This window comes from Ochotona curzoniae, unplaced genomic scaffold (genome assembly GCF_017591425.1).
Source record: "Ochotona curzoniae isolate NIBS_2020 unplaced genomic scaffold, NIBS_Ocur_1.0 contig_2210, whole genome shotgun sequence".
Lineage (NCBI taxonomy): Eukaryota > Metazoa > Chordata > Mammalia > Lagomorpha > Ochotonidae > Ochotona > Ochotona curzoniae.
Window position 1 is genome coordinate 36,728,179 of NW_024465369.1, and position 21,676 is coordinate 36,749,854.

General features: G+C 36.1%; 1 protein-coding gene and 1 non-coding gene across 2 annotated transcripts in view; both read left to right on the top strand.

The window, feature by feature from the left end:
- MTX2 (metaxin 2) overlaps positions 1-21,676 on the top strand; it is a 71,209-nt gene that overhangs the window by 17,038 nt on the left and 32,495 nt on the right. The window contains exons 3-4 of the mRNA XM_040971777.1: positions 12,113-12,160; positions 13,133-13,179. Coding sequence (XP_040827711.1) covers positions 12,113-12,160; positions 13,133-13,179 — 95 coding nt within the window. The remainder of the gene's footprint in view (positions 1-12,112; positions 12,161-13,132; positions 13,180-21,676) is intronic.
- On the top strand, positions 19,847-19,971 carry LOC121150972. Its single transcript, XR_005883073.1, has one exon. It is a non-coding gene; the product is annotated as a small nucleolar RNA ACA64 (small nucleolar RNA).

Consider the following 21,676-nt stretch of genomic DNA (forward strand, 5'->3'; position numbering starts at 1 on the left):
CAGTTTTATGTTTATCTTGGTCTTTTTGTTATAGTCTGTGATAATTTTGGATGTTATATAACATGTTTGTTCAATTAAATGTCTTTATTATTTTGGATGAAAGTCTCTGGGGGGTTGTTAACTTCTGTTTTCATTTTTGTGTTAGAATTCAGTGATGGTGAGGCTAAGTTATTTCATTACTTAAAAATTTTTTTTGAGGATCTTACAATTTTGCCAGGAATTCAGGAGGTATGAGGTCAGTGGAGGGGTTCCAGTAGGGAATCTTTTGTGCGTTGCTGGTTGGGAGGAGTGAAGGAAGAGGGATGGATTGTTCTTTGTAGCCTTGATGAGACAAGTGTGTAAGACATGCTTGGAACAGTGACCATGTGGAAGATAGGCTGGGTGCTATTCCTACCATAGGGAGAACTCCTAACTTTGAGGACTGTTTTCTATTTTCTAGGATTAGATTGAGAGAACAATTGCACTTTGAAGGTTTATATTGTTGAGGTCTGTTAGTTATGTGACGCAGTTTTCTTATTTCTGTTCTGTTGGCTAGATATTGTGCTTTTAATTTTAGCCATCTGTTCTTGTATAGTTTTGCTATTGATCTCATATTTGTTTCTATTGCTGAGAAAACCTCAGATAGTGCCAGTGTATCCTGTTCTTTGAATTTCAGATTACTGTTTTCAAAAAGATAGTAAAAAGTCGAATCCTAGCTGCCTTTTAATTCATAATAATCATATGAAGTTGACCTGCTTGTTGGATAGTAGTAAAAAAATCAGGAATCATTTTTATAGTTTGATTAAGTCTAAACATTATCATTTGAGAACATGACACATGACACATATGCATTTTTCTTGAAAGACTGGAAGATTTTAAATTAAATTGATTTACCTTAGCCTGTCCTCTTGATCCTTGATAACCTCTGGAAGTTTGTCAGTTTTATGAAATTGATCTTTGAATACCATTTTGAAACTCACCTTCAGTTTCACATAAATTTGTATGGCTTGTGTTTGAATATCATAATTATTCATTTTTACTTTCCTACTTGATTATATTTAATAGTAACTATCTTTTAGCCTTATTTGTTTGAAAGTAAGTGTGACTTTATCTCATTTATTGCAAGGGACTTATTCTTGAACATTGTACTCATGACATTATGACATTACTCATACCATTATGACAGTGCAGTATTGTTGCTAAAGTATGTTGTATGTTAAGCCATAGCCATACTTATTAGTGAGTCGTCAAGAACTCTTTGTATATTTGGTAATCATCATCATCATCATTGTCATCTGCTAATATAGAAATCCAGGTCGTGTTTGATGAGGAGATAGGTTTCCATTATTCTCTATTTTTATATGGGCTCAAACTTTGATTGTGAAGGAGAATTCTGCCGTTGGATAGTTTCCCTGTGTTTTCCATCTTCTTCCAGATTGGTAATATGTTTTGACCCATCTGTGTTATTAATTTTACTGTATCCTTCAGTGTCTGACTTATGGTCATTTTAATCTTTTCTTTTTAAACAATTATTCCAAATAACTTGCTGACTGAAGATACAGAGTGTGAAATATTATTTGAGTTACTTGCCATAGTTTAGTAAGTTGGTATTAGTTTGGCATTTTGGGGATATTGCACTAGTGTATACATTTTTTTGTGCAACACATAGCCCTTGTTATAGGTATGTCAGTTAACATTTATGTCATAGTGAGATATCCATGTTTGTTAGAAGTTGTAACTCTAGACCTTATAAAGATAACACATACAGAGATAAGACACATGGTACTATTAAATTATAAATGCCTTATGAGTAGTTATTTTGCATTTGTAACTATATATTTAGTGCTTAGAATGGTACATGGCATATTATATGCAGTAAATATTCATTGAATTGAGGATGCAATTGATTTGAACAGTGTGGCTAAATTAGCTTTCTGAAAGGAGTGCTGTACATATTTATAGGTAGCAGGCAATGAAAGATACACAGTGGGTTTTCTTGTCTGCAACAAGCTTATTTTTCCTGAGAATTTATGATAATTTGTAACTAAGGGAAGGATTTGGATGTGAATCTTCTAGAAAAGTCTTCTTCAAGTTGGGGGTTCCTGTTGTTTTTGTGTCTTACATTTGTCTAGTTTATCCAAAAACATGATCTTTACTTCCAGAGCCCTCAATCTACCCTTGTGGCAGGACAGAGTTTTAGTAACCTTGCCACTGTGTTACTCACATGTGCTGCCTGCTTGCCTTGTAAGTTCAGGGCAGTGACAGTGTGACAATGTGCTTCCCCATTCTTTGATGTGAGCTGTGAACACTGATCTCTAAGGTAATGGGAAAACTGCTTTAAACTTCCTTTGTGGGAAGAGGCACTTCCTGCTTATGGCTCCTCTATAATGTCATGAATCATTCTCTATAAAGCAGCAGCTTGGGGTACAATCTTTTATTATTTCCTGTCATTAGTATTTGATATGTAGTGCTCTCTGACTTGTACTATAGTTTTCAGGTTGAGTTGCTGTTGAATCTCATACATAACCATCACAGGTCCATTTTTAAATATAAATATCCCCCCCAATACAGATATACATGCACAGGAGAACATTCCTTTTTCTCGCCCCTTTTCCCTCTCTCCTTCCGTGTTATCTTCCTCCTGTTGTTTGTCCTCAGATTATTACAAAGACATAGTCATTAATTTCACAGTTACAGACTTAGTTTCTGCTATACAAATGTATCAGGACATGACAAGTGTAGGAAGAATAAGGAAATAAAATAACAAAATATAATTAAAAATAATAGGAATCCTGTTATTGGGAGTAAGGACACATGCTGCATATAGTCATTATTTTCTAGTGTGCTGATTTCTCTTGTACAGTTATAATTTTTATTTGTGTGTTCTGTGTATTAGTTGTCACATATCAGAGAGAACATATGGTAGTTGTCTTTTTGGGACTGGCTTATTTCATTAAGCATAATGATTTTTCATTTCCAAACGGCAAGATTTCATTCTTTTTAACGACTGAGTAGTATTCCATGGAGTAAATTTACCACATTTTCTTTATTCATTAATCTGTCAATAGGCATCTGGATTTATTCCATGTCTTAGCTATTTAGATTTTTCCTGTTGTAAGCATGGGGTTTTAGATGCCTCTCTAGTATGCAGTTTTCATTTTGTTTGGATATATCCCCAGTAGTGGGAGGCTGGATCATGTAGTAGACTTATTCTCTGTTGTCTCAGGAATCCTTACCGACTTCCATAGTTATTGCACTAGTTTATATTCCCACCAACAATGGATTAGATACCTTTTTGCCTACATCCTTGCCAGCAGTTATTATTTGTTGATTTATGCACTTAGGCCATTCTCACTGGAGTTAGGTAGAACCACTTTGTGGTTTATTTGCATTTCTCTAATAGCTAGGGAACCTGAGCAGTTTTTTGTGTAGCCCCTTGAATTTCATTGTTTGAAAATATCTGTTCATGTCCTTTGCCCGTTTCTTAACTGGGTTGTTTGTTTAGTTAAGTTTCTATGGTTCTCTGTAAATCCTGGATATTAGTCCTTTATCGGTTGTGTAATTTGCAAATATTTTCTCTCATTCTCTTGGTTGTTTCTTCACGTTATTGACTATTTCCCTTGCAGTACAAAAGCTTTCTAACTTCATGTAAACCCATTTGCTTATTTTCGCTTAATTGCCTGTGCTTTTGGGGTCTTCTCTAACAATCTTTGCCTCTATCTATGTCTTGCAGGATGTTTCTGGTGTTTTCCTTTAGTAATTTGATGGTGTCAGGTCATAGGTTTAGCTCATTGATTCATTTAGACTTAATTGTTTTTTAGTTCTGTAAGCGTTTATCCAGTTTGGTAGCATCGTTTGCTAGAGACTATCCTTTCTCCTTGGGTTGATTTTTGATTTGCATATCAAAGATTAGTTGATTATAGGTGTGTGGGTTCACTTCTGGGATTTCTGTTCTGTTTAGATTGATCTTCAGGTACGTCTATAAATCTGGTATTGTAATATCTCCTGCTTTGTTCTTATGGTTTAAGATTGCTTTAGTTATTCGAGATAGTTCCGACTTTTGTGAAGTCCCATATGTCATGTTTTAAGTCTAAACATCTTAAAACTCTATTTTAAATGGAGCCTTCACATCGTATTTTTGAAAAATTGTTCGGTTTTGCACTTAGTGTCTATGTTGATATCATTGTAGTCATCAATGTCAAATTAGCAAATTTATTTCCTTCTTTTCTCTGTGTGTGTTGCAGTAACTTGTCCATGTTTAAGAGCCGCCAAATGCTCTTTGAGTGTCCTGTTATATTAGCAGTATTTGTATTTACACCTCTGGCAGAATGCCATCTAAATTTGGAGACAGAGACACATGTTTGTTACTCCTTTTATAAAGCACTGTCGAAATAGTCTTGCTGGGCTGCAGAGATGACATCTATGAGTTTTTGGAATCTAGTTGCCTAAGGATAAACTGGGTTTGACTTCATTAGTGCACAAATGATAGGTTTGTGTAGTGTTATTATAGCATTAATCAATTTGATGGATTGGAAAAATGACAGAACTGAAGCAGCATGTAATATTAGTGCCTATTATTCTACAAATTATGTCTTCACCTACATTCATAAGCCATAGGAGTCATCTTGTACATTAAGAATGAGGACCTTAAACACACACACACACACTCACACACACACGACACCTTTTTCATGGCCCTTCTTTGTCCCTTTTGATTAGACCTTAAGAGATAAACTTTGTGATTAGATTTGTTTATAGGGTCACAGCACTTTCGTACTGTGAAATACTTTGAATTGAATGCGATAGATAGATTGCCTGCCACTAATGACTTTACTACCTAAGTTGATCCAAGAAATATAAAGTCTTTAAGAGACTAACACACACACACACACACACACACACACACACACACACATTTTTAGTGATCAATAGTCATTTCACTAGAAATTATAGTGGGTTAGTAATAAATACTTATTTTACTTTTATGAAGTTGGTTGGTAAAACTGGAAAATAAATAGCTTATAAACAGTTAAAATGAGCGAAAAACAAATGTGTGTTCTTTTGGGTTGTGGGTGGTGTTATGTGACTTGTTTACATATCTAGTGTTGATTTATTTATTATATTTTTTCTGGCTTTCAGAAACTCAGGGATATATGTTCTCTTTTTAGCTTTATTTCTCCTTCATTATAAATACTTGTAAGAGCTTTGAATAATTTAAAAAATACTAATTTTGATAAAAAAAACCCTGTTCCCCTAAAAAGTTAAAATTTTTTTTAGTAAGTAGCATTTTTAAAAGATTTATTTATTTTGTTGGAAAGTCAGATTTACAGAGAAGGAGGGACAAAGAGAAAGATGCTCCATCTCCTGGTTCACTCCCCAAATGGCCGCAACGCTGAAACTTAGCTAATCAGGAGCCAGGACCTTCTTTCAGGTCTCCCATGAGGGTACAGGGTCCAAAGGCTTTAGGCCGTCTTCTACTGCTTTCCCAGGCCACAAGCAGGGAGCTGGATGGGAAGTGGGTCAGTCAGGACATGAACTGGCGCCCATGTGGGATCCTGATGCTTTCAAGGCGAGGACTTCAGCCACTAGGCTACCATGCCAGGCCCAGAGTGAAACTTTTTTATTTCTAAAATAAAAACATTAATTCATTTATTTCAAAGGCAGCATCTGTGTGTGTGTAATAGAGAGATATCGATTTTTTGTGTTTTATCTGGTGGTTCACTTACCAAATGGCACAATAGCTGTGAACTGGGCCAGGCTGAAAACCATGAGCCAGAAATGCTCCCCCTCCTTCCCCTGCCCGCCTCTCCCATGAAGGTGTTAGAGGCCCACACACTTGGCCTATCTTTTGCTTCTGTATGAGAGGCAGAGTGATTTGGACTCAAACTGGCATTCTGATTGCCAGCATTGTGATTGGTGACTTAACCTGCTGTCACAACCCTGGCTCCAAAATTAACAGTTTAATAGACTTCTGTTTTTGTTAAGACAATAAATATAAATTAATCAAGGCCTGGGTAAAATGGAAAAGTTGGAAAAGGGCTAAGTAGTTTTTAAATAACATTGGTTGGATATGTGATTAGTTACAAGGTACTCTAACATTTGCTTTATCTATATGTAATTTTTTTACAGCTATAAGATAATGAAGTTCTTTACTAAATAATAAAACTTTAATGTGTCTTTTGATAGTGAATAGTATTAGAAAAGCAATTCTTTTAAAGGGTGAATTAATGTAGGTTACATTTAGTTGAAACTAAGTTTAACTGCCTCAATCTGGAAATGAGGTAGTAGTTTCCTTATTATGAAAGAAGAATTTTCTCCTAAAAGGTACATAGTTTTAGTTTGGAACTCTTGCAGTGAAAATAATAGCTTTAGATAATACTTTGAGAAAACGTTTAAATCTTGATTAATTTGAATTTCATATTTTAGCATATATTATTATAATGTCATCTTCTGTTGGAGAAATTGAGAAGTCAAGATTTTAATAAGTAACCTCAGGACTACAAGAACTTTACATTCTAGGAATTTACCTTCAAGAAAGAAAATATTAGTGTGACATTATGATTGAGTGGAAAATAATGTTCATCATGAAACAAGTAGAGATGACTATGTACAGTGTAGATAAGAGAGAAATTAGATTTGTTATGAAAGCTTTTTTGATGGAAATGACATTTAAACATAGTCTTAGAAAAAGGTGTGGAGCTTGAGCATATAGCAATGAAGTAGCTAGCGTATGCTGAGTTGAGAACAATTTGATCCAAAGCATGAAGGTGAGAAAGTATGAAGTATATGGGGAAATTTGAAGTCCTCGGGTTGGATACGAGAATCTTATTGTTCAATAGTTAGGGAGGCTGGGGTCCTTGCTCTTAGTAATTCATGTGTAGTTTTCCTTAACCTTTTAAAAATAAGATGGTTTTAGCAGGAGAGAGGAAGACTCTTGTTCTAGAGTTACACGAATGGCTGTTTTCTGCTGTAACATCAAGTAAAGAGCTGTTTAATTAGAGCATGTTACCCACTTTGTGGTGAAGTGTTCACACCCTGTAGTACGCTAGATAATCCTATAAAGTATAGGGGAAACATACCTAAATAAGTTCTGCCTTTTTAAAAACAACTTATACTGTAACCCTAAAACTGGATATTTTTATTTGAGGTTTTATATCAAATATATAGTTTTCATCAGATAATATTGCTGGCTAATCAACGCATGTCACCATTCCTCTTCCCATGTCTTATGATGTCCTTCCAAGGATAATTTTTCCTTTTTATTTGAGAGGTAGAAGGAGAGGGGAAGAGACAGTGAGCAAGCATTTACTTCCATCTGTGGGTTCATTTCCCAAATGCGTGTAACAGCCAGGGCCAGGCCAGTCTGACGCCAGGAACCTGCAACTCCATCCAGGTCTGACACTCAATCCAGGATCCCAGAGTCGGGTGGGACCCCAGTTAACTGCCAGCACAACTACATCCCACAGTCTGCATTCGCAGGAAGCTGGTGTCAGCAAGCAGAACTGGGATTTGTGTCCAGGTACTCTGGTGAGGGGTGCAGCCACCTTACCCACCAACAAGAAGGCTCAAATAGATGTGGAAATCATATGGTTTTTCATTGCAGAGCCCATATGTCATATACATTATAAAATATAGACTAAAAAAACACAGCTAAAAAGTAAATTAACAAAATTAAGTTCAAGCTATTTTTATGTAATTTAATATTTTTTGAGTTGTATTGTTAATTGTAGTATTGAAGTTGTCTGGGTAAAGTTTATTTTGTTTTTCATGTTTTATCATGCATTTTCTTTTTATTTACATGCTGCAATCTTAGCCTAAATGGTATTGAGTAATAACCGTAATCATAGTGGTAAAAATAAAAATAAACATTAGGCAACGTTTACTCATGGCTTGTTATATACTAGGTTTTAGGAATGAAGTGGTAAGCATTAATGGTACTTATTTTCCAGTGCAGAGAGAATTAAATAGTTTACTTGAATGGGTGTAAAAATGTTGCCTGTAAGAAGAGCTGCCAAGAGATGTGCATGTTACATATAAGAGCATATGAAGGGAGTGTTTGAATGATTCAGGGAGTCAGTGAAGACTTCCCTGGACACAGAACTAGCTACATAGCCACATAGCAAGCAAGGCAAAATGGAATTTCAAGGTCCTTCATTAAAAAATAAGACTTTCATAGCTATGTCAACAAAACACTAAACCAAGCATGGAACCTTCTATGTACAGGCTCTGTACAATCACACAGATTACACACCCATGAGCCTGGCTATACCTGAATGCTTTTTGTGTGATTCCTACCATCGATTTTCTACTGATACAGAATATGCTAGAATCCCTAGCTGCTAAAATAACATGGTTATTTAGGTTTATATTGCTCAGTTTGCCTTCTCTTTCTGAATGATAGATTCTATTTGTGAAAGAATCACCATATGTTTTAGTAGAGTTACATTCTGAGAATTATTTTTCAATCTTTTTTTTTTCTTTTTTTTAAAAGAAAGACTTGTTATTTGATGGGCCTGATGTCATGGTGTAGTAGGTTAAATCTCCACCAGTGTCCCTGGCATCCCATGTGGACGTTGCTCAAGTTCAGATGTTCCATTTCCAACACAGTTGTTCTATGTTCATTTCAACTCCCTGCTGATGTGCTGATGGCCAAGGTCCTTGGGCTCCTGCATTCATGTGGGAGACCTAGAATAAGCTCCTGGCTTCTAGCTTTGGACCAACTAGATTGGCCATTTTACCCAGTTAGGGTGTGAATCAGCAGATGAAAAATCTCTCTCCCTGTCTGTCTTTCTCTGTCTCTACCTTAGCTAACTCTGCTTTTCAAATAAAAAGAAATAAATGTTTATATAAGAAAGAAAAAGATTTATTGTTTGAAAGGTAGAATTTTTAGAGAGAGGTCTTCCATTCACTGGTTAACTTCCCAATTGACCACATAGCGAGGGCTCGACTAAGCTAAAGCTAGGAGCCAAGAACTTCATCTGAGTCTCCTGTTTGATGTGGGTGCTTGGAACATCCTCTGCTGCTTTCCTAGGCAAACTGGATCAGAAGTGAAGCAGCTGGACCATAAATGGCACCCATATGGGATGCTGGCATGGCACACAGGAGCTCAATTTGGTAAGCCACAAAGTCCATGGTCAATAAAAATTTCTGAGTTGAAACAGTTTGTATTTGCATAAAGCAGAACCTTTCCCCTTTCATCTCAGAATCCAACGTTTGATTCTTAATAAGAGAGCTTTTGGTAATTGTAAGTAGCCTCTTTGGTTTTCATTTTCAGTCAGATAATAAGTTGTAAAATTTCTGTTATTTTTATACAAATGTGTTAGATCCCATTTGGAGAAAAATGATGAATGAACTTGTTTTTTAAAGATTTACTTATTTATTTGAAAGATGAAATGTGGGGGGCGGGTAGGGAGGAGGAGGAGAGAGAGAGATTGATTTTCTGTCTGCTGTTTCACTCCCTAGGTGCTCACAATAGTCAGGGTGGGACCAGGCCATACCCAAGGAACCAGGGACTCCATCTGGGTCCTTTCTCTGGGAAGCAGGGACCCAAACTTAAGCACTCAGGCCATCATCCCTGCCTCCCATCTGCATCAGCAAGAAGCTACATCGAAGTGGAGCAGCTGAAATTTGAACTGGCACTCTAGTATGGGATGCCAGCATTGGAAGCCATGGCTTAATCTATTGTTTCACAATGCCTGTTCCTGAAATAAGTTTTAATGTTATTACCAAACACACATATTTCTTTTAATGTGAAAATTCTGTAATGTTACAAATTAGTGAAGTAAATGCTTTATTATCATAGTACTCATATTCAGCATATTTAATCCTTTTGTTCCATTGTTTTGAACATTTGTAATCCATATCTAATATGTACACAATCTAAGCAAAAATTAAAATTATCAGACTATTTAATAAGTACACTCTGCTACTTTAACAGGATGATAATACTACATTCAATAAAACTTTTATTAACCAGAATGTTTAAGGGATGATGTGACAGGTTTAATCAAATATCTGTCTTTTCTTTTTCTACACATAGTTACTGAATAACAACTGTATGTGAAACAATGTGGAATATATAGATGCAGGCAACACATCTGTGCCTGCCAAGAATTAAGCTTTAATATTGAAAATGTTATATATTTTATTTCTGTTTGTTGCCTTAAGATTAATATAATGCATAAAATTTAATCTTCAATGGTTTAGGATCTTATAATGAATGGACCTCATTGTGTTGTATCTGGTATAGATGTAAATAATATAGGTGTGCTGACGATACAATTTATCCTAAAAGGTTATTTTTGAGTAATTTGCTGATATCAGCTTGTTTTTCTTTCCCTAACTCATTTTAAAAATTGTTTTATGTAAGTTTATTGGAGTCTTGGTGAAATTTTACTTTGTTAGAAATTATAGCAAAATATAATGAATATTTAATTTCATTGCCTTCTTAGTGTATGCATAGAAATTCAGTAGCCTTTATGCAAATACGTAAGATTGTGAGTTTAATTGTTTGGAGCTGAAGCAAATCAAACCAGAAGTAACATTTGGGATTTTAAAATAATAGTATTGTATTTTTCTTTTTGTTCTGAAGTGTAAGGAAATACAAATTAAAGAATTCTTCTTTACTTCAGGGAGTATTTATATGTATGTGTGTGTATATATATATGTGTATATATATATATAAAGCTTATAATATATATATTTTAAGATTTATTTATTTTTATGGGAAAGTCAGATATACAGAGTGAAGGAGAGATAGAGAGGAAGATCTTCCATTGATGACTCACTCCTCAAGTGACCACAACGGCTGAAACTGAGCTCCAATCTGAAGCCAGGAACCAGGAGCTTCTTCTAGGTCTCCCATGTGGGTGCAGGGTCACAACATGTTGGACTGTCCTCGACTACTTTTCCAGGCCACAAGCAGGGAGCTGGATGGGAAGTGGAGCTGCTGGGATTAGAACCAGCACCCATATGGGATCCCAGCGCATGCAAGGTGAGGACTTTAGCCACTAGGTTACTGCGCTGGACCCAGGGAGTTTTAATATATGTTAAACAATCAATTTAAAAATAAACTTCACATATATAAATTTTCTTTTAAAAAATAAATCTCCAGACAATGATTTGTTACTGTATCACAGAGATTGGATTAGTAAAAGCCTAATAGGAAAATTCCCAAATTATTATCAAATGTTACAGATTTACTTTTATGCTGTGAGCAAATGTAGTTATTGTATTAGAGTTCTTGATTCTGCTCTTTCATGGCTTTCTCCAGAAATTTGGCAGACAATATCCTGTGTATTTCATCAGCAGAGCCACTGCTACTTAAATGTGGCTGATTAGACAGTATTCAAATTGAGTGCGTATCTCGACTGTTGCTAATTTGCTAATATTCTGTGTAATTAGAGTCTTCTCTGGTTGAGAAATTACAGTTTCCTCTGCAAAGTCTAGCTTTACTTTAGGCCTAAAAGTAACTGTACTTTTCATGTAGTAGGAACTTAATATGTCATCACAGAGTGCTCTTAATTATTTTTGTGCAGTTTTAGTAGTGGGGCCAAGGCAGTGACACATCTAGGATACAACAGCATTCCTCTGTATTTTAAATACTAATAGCTGAAAAGGAAAGATGTATAGCCTGACAGGGATATATTTGATTATTCTACACAATGTCATCTGTTTGAAATTTTACTTTGTTAAGTTTGTAGTAAAATATTATAAAATTATTTCATTGTCTTTTTCTAGAGTGAATCAAACATCAGCTTCTATTTTATAGGTATTTTTGTATGCATTTTGGATGTTTATGTTGAAGGAGGATAGAGGAATTATAGGTTTTAGGCTCTTTTATTTTTCATATTTTTATTTTTGATTGCGCAAGATATCTTCTTCCTCCTTTTCCTCGTTAAAACCAATCACCAAATAATAAACTAAACGTGGATTTAAAGGGTTATCTAACCTAGTTTTACAGGTTACCTTAGAATCTGTGCTGGGGTGATTAGGTGTCACATTTAAGGTAATCAATATTTGGCTTTACAGTGCTCTGGGCAAATGTATATGCTTATTAAATTGGGTAATTAATAATAGGCTTTTATGTTTATGTTTCTATTCTGGGTGCCTAATTATGACTTTGTTTCTGCAGCTACAGAGCCTTGGCCTGAAAATGCTACCTTATATCAGCAATTGAAAGGTAGGTTCTTGTTCACAATTAAAAATGGCATTGTAGCAACTAATATTTATTACGAAAAGTACCCTTTAGTAATATAATTTACTGCAAAGAGAGCATAAGAAATAGAGATTCCCTTGTACAATTTGTCTAGATGGTTTTACCTAAACTTGTATCTACTAGTGTAAACCAACTCTTCATGGCCTATAAGGTCCTTACTTTATTATTGACTCATTATATTGGCTGCTGGAGGCAGTGCAAAATGATGTGGTTGCAGGAACACTTGGCAGATTTACTGCACCAATAGCTGAGACAGCAGATTTTTGAAGTCCTGTGGTAAAGTGGGCTCTCAGTAAAAAGGAACTGTTAAAATGTATGGGCTAGGATGGTTCAGGCTCCCTTTAGCAGCTCTTCATATATCATCAGATCACATTATGGACCCCATTTGGGGCTCAGCAGCCTGCTACAGTTGTCAGAATACTGCAAAGTAATGAAGACTAATAGGCAAGCAGCTCTAGTCTTCTAAGCATGGAATTTTTATTGCAGCGAACTTGTCATCTTTCTTTTGTGTGACAGACCTAGACACATTGTGCAATATTAACTGCAAGCTGGTTTTATATGATTGTGAATGCTTTTGCTTTTAACTAGTGGGGTTTGGGTAGATACTGTTTTGCTTAATTTTAATGAAAAGATGAGCAATAGTTCTTAAAACCTTGAAAATGAATTTGTTTTTAAATGAGTGATTTTAATTATGAGTATTGCTGATAAAATGCAATAAATGATTAGATGGTTTGATAGCAAATCTTATTTCATCATTATTTACATTCTATAATTAGTCAAAATCATAATTATACAGTAGCATTGATATAGAGCTACATATAGTGATAGGCTGTATTTTTGTTAATGAACATAGGGATAGTTTTTTAAAATAAAAATATAGATATATTTGACTTGTTTAGTAGTTGCGCTTTTGACTCCTTTATTGTTTTTCCACAGGAGAGCAAATTTTGCTTTCTGACAATGCAGCTTCTCTTGCTGTGCAGGTAAATATGTAAATAATCTAATTTATGTAGTTTTTTTTATGCCTTAGGTGATTTGCATTATTTTGAACTGCAATTTTTTTCCCATGACAGAAAGCTTGAGAATATATATTAAAATTTTTTGGTGTAATTTACCATTATCAGTATAACATCACTTTTCTGTAATGATAGTTTTATTATATATTGTTCAGTTAATTGTTGTCAGTATGTAAAATAAACAAAAATCGTCATTATTCATTCTGCTTATAAAAGTCACCTTGTGTACTGTGCACAATCTAGGTGTTTGCTGCCGTTTTGCTTTTGGCTAGATATGGTATTGATTAATTAGAGCGATGTTCATTTAGGACTCAGAATTACTGTCTGTTTATTTGTAAAGATTGATTTGGTACATATTTTTAAGCTTTATTCTGCTCATTGTGCTCTGGCTACCCTTAATTCGTTTGATAATCTTGATGCAGACATATTTTTTCTAGGTACTTCTTCTATATTTATTGATTACATGAGTGTTTATTATCCCCAAACCACTTATTGAATGCAGTAGCTTTGCAAGTTATATATCACAGTTGTGTAATCCAAAAAAGATTAGTGGCCCTATAAACTTGAAGCTGTATATGAAAGAATGGGATACTTGGGGATTGTTTGCTTTACAAAAAGAAATGTTCATGTAGGTTTTAGAACTATAATGTAGCTATTCAAACATTTTATATGCTTAGCTGCTGTTCACTTAGTTGAAGGTTTGAATCACAAAGAGGATATTAATGTATAGCTTCTCAAAGATAACTCAAAAGAGAAATCTAAGGCACACGTATTTATTTGAGCTGAGGATGGGCTTCCTGAGGACAGAAAGCAAGGGAAGTGCAGGAAGTGTTTATTAAGTTTTTGTTACATTTTAAGGACTTAGTTTTAGATCATTTTGTTTATATTTAAGTTGCTATTCCATGGGCTTAATAACAGTATTTGATATTGTCATTCTTTATGGAAATATAATAGATATAATTCCTTGTTCCTTGTTTAAGGCAGGGGAGGAAGGAAAAGATGAAAAGAAATATGCTTTGGATGATGATTTGTTAGAATGAATATTCATCCTATCTTTTAAGTTTCTTCTTTATTGTATATCTTACTGAGAATCAAAATTGTTTATTTATTTACCTTTATTTTGTCTTTAGATATTACCATTGTTAACCAGTATTTTCCCTTTTTAATGTTACCTTTTGATAAGAGAAATTCTCAGTAATATGAGATAAATATTGACTTTGTATTGTTGCTTGTCATCATTTTATTTATTTAGATGAGGGAGATGGACTGAAGTTGAGCTTTTAAACGCTACTAGCTTATGTTTAACACATAAGATATGCTATGAATGTTTGTTGGGTAAATGGTTTGTAAGTGTGGTAAAAGTAGTTTTGCCTGATAATAGCACGAGTAAATTACTGACTGTCAATTAAGTACTTTGAAGGTATATCTTTGAAAAGAACTTCAGGGTACAGTAAATATTTTTTTGTTGAAGCACTGATTCCTAACCTCTTTTTAAGTGGTCATTTTGAGGATAATACAGGATCTGACAAAGCTACAGAATGTTTTCAGAAATGCCAGGGTACTACACACATAGTTAGGAGCAACCCAGACTGTTTTGCATATAATTTCAGCACATTTACCTGTGTTCGTACTGAAGCTATGTGGGGATGCCCTGTGAAGTACCCTTACAACTACATAAAATAGTAAGTTAGACACATCACAGCATTTTGGGTAGGAATAGATCTGTATTTCTAGAGTGTGTAGATGTTTCATCTCCTAGAAGACACTTGGTAATGTGTACACATTTTTGGGTAGGGGGAGGCTACTAAACATCCTAAAATATATAAACCAGGCCCTTTACAGCAAAGATTTGTATCTAGTCCCAAATGTACGTAGTGTCAGGGTAGAGAAACCTGGAATAGAAGATGGTTTAACTGCTTCAAATCCAAGCTTGGATGTCAACATATTGCCACTGAAAAATTAACACTTAAAATAACCCAGAAAGGGAAGAAGAAAAAGTAAATTTTACTGTGTACTTTATCAATTCTGTTTTTATGCTTCCCACTAATTTACTTTCTCATCATGATCCCTCAAATCATAGTTTTTATTAAAAATAAAACCAGAAAGAAGAGACCTTTTAAAATGTAAGATTTTGCTTAACCATTTTGGTTATTTTATGCTATATATGTCACTTAGATGATAAATTAACCAGCATATATTAAAAATTCTTGGTTTTCTTCAATATTCTTTGGTTTGACAGCTGATAGTAGCCATGACTATAAATGTGAATTCTCCAGATATCTGATGTAAACTTTATAGAGTAATTTTCTCCTATCTGGTGTGCCAGCATCCGTTTAGAAAAATCAGTTAAAGACATCAGGTTTGATGTATAAAATTGATCAAAACAATGTGACAGGTATCCATAAACTGGGTATTTTCTAGGAGATAGAAGATACTGAGCATCAGATAGTTTAATAGCCTACAAGTTAAGTCATCTGAAATTTCAAATCTTACTTACCATGCAGACTTGGAATTTATTATACCCTTGAAGCTAAGTGGTTAGATCTTTTATGATTAAGGTAAGCGTTACGATTTCAGTTTAAAAAAAGATAAATTTTATGCCTGTGGCTGTTACTTCCCTCTTGTCTTTACTTTCCTTCCCTTATCCAAAAAGTATTGATAACACCTGAAGTATTTGTCTGGTCCTAATGTAATCTCATGTTGGATATAGTGAAGGATTAGGCTTGTGTGTTCTGGCTTCTATGAAGTAGGTGTGTGGATAGTATTCACAGACACACAGAAAAAGACAAATCTTCCGTTCTATAATGCTTCTGCTTTGAAGAACTTATGTTTATGTTAATTAAAACAATTTTTATTTTTCCTCTTACCTGCTAAACCCAAACTAATTGTTCAATAAGTGTAAAAAAGTGAAAGTTACAGGTGAAATTAATTTTAATAATATATTTTTTATTTAATCCAGTCTGTCCAGATGCTGTCATTTGTAGTTACAATCAATATAAAATTTATTAATCAGATGTTCTGCTTATCTTCCATTTAAAGTTTAAAACCTGATGTTTATGCTTATGCACATCTCAGTTTATGCAGCCATATTTCACATAGTCAGGAGCCACTCGTGGTTGGTGGCTCTTGGGTCATGTAGGTGTAGATAATACAGTAGGGTCAAGTATGTATGAACTATACACATTTTCTTTAAAACTGTTTATTTTTCTTAAGCATTTTGTGTCTTTATTTGTTGCCTGTATGCTGTCTTTTGTCTTTAGATGGAGTAGTTGGTCTCCATTCTAAATGTAGCATAGTGTAGATGGAACACCTTGTTTCTTGGTCCATAAAATAGAGATATAATGGAAACAATCTGATTGGGTTGTTGGGTAGATTGAAAAGTACCTGATGTGTTGTAAATATGTGATAGATACTGTTGGTTATTTCCTTCTCTCCTGATTCTTTGACAGAAATATGCATAATCAATGTCAGCTGGAGGAATGAAAGCTTAATGGCTAAAACTGCCAACATAATTTAAATACTATATGTAAGAATTTTTAGAGACACTTTTGTATCTAAGAACATTGTTAAATGCAATAGTTATTGAATGCTTTTATTGTGAAAGGGACTGAATAAAGAGCTGCTTGCAGTCCTTACCCAAACCCTAACTCAGGGCATCATTGTTACCCTCTTTTTTGTTTGTTTGTTTTTAAGATTAATCTATTTTTATTAGAAAGGCAAATATTCAGAGAGAAAGATCTTTCATCCACCGGTTCACTCCCTAAATAGCTGCAACGACTGAGTTGAGATGATCTGAAGCCAGGAGCTTCCTTCAGGTCTCCCACAAATCTGTCCTGAGGACTTGGGCCATCCACCACTGCCTTCCTAGGCCATAGGCAGGGAGCTGGATTGGAATTGGAGCATCCGAGACACAGACTGGCTGGCATGTGGAATGCTGGTGCTTGCAGGTAGAAGGATTAGCCTGTTGAGCCACCATGCTGGCTTCTTTTATCCTCATTTTAAAGGTTTGAAAATTGAAGCTCAGGAGATTCTCTGCCCGCACAAGGCGATAGTGTTACAGGTTGTAGAGGGAAACAAAACGTGGCGGCACTGGTTGGGTGCGCCTTGTGCTTGTTGCTATGCTGAGCCCTCAGTTCTTGTCAACTCATTGAATTTTCTGACAACACATCACTGTCCTCTCACAGAGCAACCCTAGGAGCTGGGCATTGTTATTCAGATATTCATGTAGATTAGGAAGGTAAGGCAGATAGATTCAACCCTGATTCCAAAGTTACCTAAGTAGTAGTTGGCCAGTAGCAATGCAACCTAAGTTGAGTACCCAGCTCATAGCACTTCACTTGTCTGGTGACACTGATCTTTGAATTTTACTTCAAACTTAGCGAACATTTAATCACAAATCATTCCTGACATTGCTGAGCAAGTAGTATCTTCTATTTTGTAGTTTTCATTAAGGCATGAAAGATTAACTTCTCTTAGCTTTTGGATCTTTGAAATGAAATAGAGGCGGTTCTAACCAATATTATGTAATTATTAGCGAGTTCAATTTAGGTAATAAGTGGAAAATTCTTTTAAAAAATGAAAGCAATAGAAATGTGAGATGATATTAAATGTAGAATTGCCACCTATTTTCGCTTCTAAGATTAACATACATATATATTTTGTGAGTGTCTTTATGTAGTAATGTGTTACTTTCTAGTACATTTTCGAATTTCATTTGACATATTAAGCATTAAAAAATTCAATTTCCTTTTTTTGTTGGGCTTAATCCAGTTATTAAAGAAATTTGAATTTATGTTTTAGAATGTCCCAAACTGATGATTATTATTAGAATGCTTTATGAGAAGGCTAATCCTACTTTTTCAAAAAATTATTAATTATTTATCCATTTTCCATGATACAGTTTCATAAGCAGAAGAGTTCATCCTTTCTCTTGCTCTTCCTCCCTCCCCAATATCCCCTTCCACTGTTTGTCCCCATGGTGTTGCGAAAGCATAATCACTTATGGTTAGAAGCTTAACTTTCTCATATTGAAATGTGTCATGACATGGTAAGTATAGGAAAACATAGAAAATACAGTGTTGTAAAGGTGTATTTATAAGTTACCAATGGGAGTCCCATTATTATTTGGTAGTAGAAATGTGTACTGTGTATAACCACTACCTCAATACTTCCCCATAAGATAATCTCCCTTGTATAGTTAGTATATATACATGTGTGTGTGTGCTTTGTACTCAGAGAACATATGATATTTGCCCTTTTGGGCCTGGCTTATTTCACTAAACATAATGGATTCTAGCTGAAACCATTCTGTTGCAAATATGGGAAGATTTCCTTTTTTATGGCTCAGTAGTATTCCATGGTGTAAATGCACCATAGTTTCTTTATGTATTCAGTTGTTGATGGGCATTTGGGTTATTTCCTGAGCTTTTTTTCTTTTCCATGTGTTTATCAGCCCTTTAAAATTAATCTTTTAGGAAATATCTGTTAATTTCTTTTGTCTATTTCTTTTTTTAAAAAAATATTTTCTTTTTATTGGAAAGTCAGATATACGAGAGGAGGAGAGACAAAGACAAAAATCTTCTGTGTGTTGATTCACTCCCCAACTGACCGAAAGAGCCAGAGCTGAGCCGATCTGAAGCCAAAAGCCCAGAGCCTCTTTTGGGTTGCCCACCTGGGTGCCGGGTCCCCAGGCTTTGGACCATCCTCTAGTGTTTTCCCAGGCCACAAGCAGGGAGCTGGATGGGAGCAGGGCAGTTGGGATTAGAACTGGTGCTTATATGAGATCCTGGCATGTGTAAAGCATGGGCTTTACCCACAAGGCTAGTGTGCCGGGCTCTCCTTTGCCTAATTCTTAACTGGATTTTTTATTTTGCTGTTGAGTTTCTGCAGTTCTTTGTAGATCCTGGATGTTAGTCTGTTGTGTAGTGTTTAAGCAATTTCTTTCAGTCTATTGGTTGTGTCCTTACTTTATTGACCAGAAGCTTCTTAGCTTATAAAGTTTCATTTGTGTGTTTTTGTTGTAACTGCTTGTGCTTTTGATGTCTTTTCTGGTTGACTGTATTTTTTATTTTAAGTAAAAAATAACATTTAAGCTAAGGGTAATGGGACTATTTTATATTTTTGGTTTCTCCTACCCTTGGTGAGTAAGCACTTTAAACATGAATGGGAAACAACAGAAAAAAAAGGTTTATTTTATTTTTGTTGAATACATTATATCACTTTTAAAAAGTCAGCATTTTTGTAGACTCCATTAATACTGGATCATGAGCACTAATGTGTCAGATCTGCTGATAAATACTTAGCTGACGTTTGCTTTTTTCTTTTAGCAAATGATGCTTTTTAGGTGGACATATTAATTAGCAGTTACATGGTAATAGCCTAGTGTAATGTTTGTAGGAGAGCAGATGGATCTCTGTCTTTTGGGGCTGCTGATTGGTGGTTGCATTGGAGAGCAGCTGTAAGTATACAAATCCAGGTGCGATAAACTTGTCAAGCCATTTATGTGGCCACCATAGACAACTTACCTGCAGAGTTGCAGAGGAAATGAATTTGAGCTCTAGGTTTGATTGAGTCCATTTTGCTTTTAAGTAAGTTATTGAAGGTTATAGACAGTTTTAAAGTATCAGTTTATGGCGCTGGTTGAAAATCGCCCTGGCTTTGGCCATAGCCATGGGTGAGATTCAGCGCCTAGAGCCACCAGGAGCCTCAGCTCATCTCCCACTGCCTGTGTGGAAAGGTGAGACCCAGGCCCCGACAGCGGAAATGACAAGCAGGTGTAAAAAGAAAACCAAAGAGTCTTCCGGTCCCCGGGACAAGTAGCGTCCCATGCCTGGATCTCATGCGACCGGTACCATGCACGAGTCCGGAGCCGGTATTGGGCGGCCAGTGCGCCATTTGGCGGTAGGCTCCGCCTGCTGGCCACCTGGCCAGGGAGCTCTGGGATTTGCCTTCTATGATTGCTGCTTAGAAAGCTCCATGATGAACCCTCAGGGCTTTGGGTACATGAATCAACCCTAAAGATTCCCAATGACGTAAATCTCCCCCGATGGACCTCTACCTAATATGGTCTCAACCCATGTGTTTTTAAAATTGTATAACCAAATATATTTTCAAAACCTTTTACTACTCAGAAATTGAGCAGGAGAGCAAAGAAACCTTCCATCTCCTGTGAACGTGTGAGGAAGCCGTGTAGTGTAACCTCTCAGGCACATAACAGGTAACTTGTAGACAATAGATTCAAGACAACATTAGACAATAGTAAAACTACAAGGACATATAGGGGGAATCAAGAGCGACCCTGACAACCTATTAACAAGAGGTCATGTGCACAGAGCAGTGGGGGACCACAGAGTGGAGCAGGTGGACAGGAGGAGGCTTGTATCCCAAACCTGGAGTCTCCTGGATCCCCACCAAGGGCTATCGGTACGGGCGGGAAGGACCACATCCCAACTGCTAAAGAGACCACGGGGGACTGGAATGCCTTTGGAGGCCGAGAACTCAGAGGACATCCCCTCCCCCTTTGGACCTACCCCACGGGATGGAAGAAGCTGAATCTTTCATCATAGGATCCAAGGCCATCGGAACAACAACCAGGAAGCCTGAGTGGTTTTCAGAAACAGAAGAACAGTAAACTCCGTTCAGGACTAGGGAGAGGAGCTATCTCTGGTTCTTACTTAGTTCCAACTTCGGGTCCCCACCCTCTCTGCAATGACCATGAGGGACGCTCCAGAGTTCCCCCCCCCCCCCCAACACACACACACACACACTCACAAATTGGAATGGATAGGCAGAGAACAACAAGGAAGGCTTGGTCAGCGTGGACTCACACACACCTTACTAGGTAGGACACAGGGATTAAGTACTCCTCACCAAGGTATGGAAGATTTCTCTGCACACCCTTCTAAAACTGTTTTGCACCTCAATTGTTGAAATGTCATTGAAATAGTCACAGGAAGTTGTTAAGACCATGCATCCAATTTTGACAAATTGGTTGCTCAATACTTTGTCAATTTATCCTTTAATGTTATATATTGTTGCTGATGTTATTTCGGGGCTTTTAATTGACCGGGATTCTACTCTGTTGGCTCTGCCTTGGGACCGGGGAGGGTCTCCCCAAGAAGTCACTGAACTTGACCGGACAATGAGATGCTAGACTCTATGCTTGGTGTATGCTTGCAATGAAGGAATCTCAACTAAACCTGAACTGTGGTTGCACAATGGGGGGTGGGGGCGGGGGGGGGGGAGGAACCCACCATGGAGGGAGAGTTGGGAGAGGGGTGGGGGGAATCCCAGTGCCTATATAGAACTGTGTCACATAATGCAATGTAATTTAAAAAAATATATAATAATGATAAAAAAATAAATAAAACCCATGAAAACTTTTTCTGGTGAAGAGCCTGTGCAGGGCCTGGCACAGTAGCCTAGCAGCTGAAGTCCTCACCTTGTACATGCCAGGATCCCATGT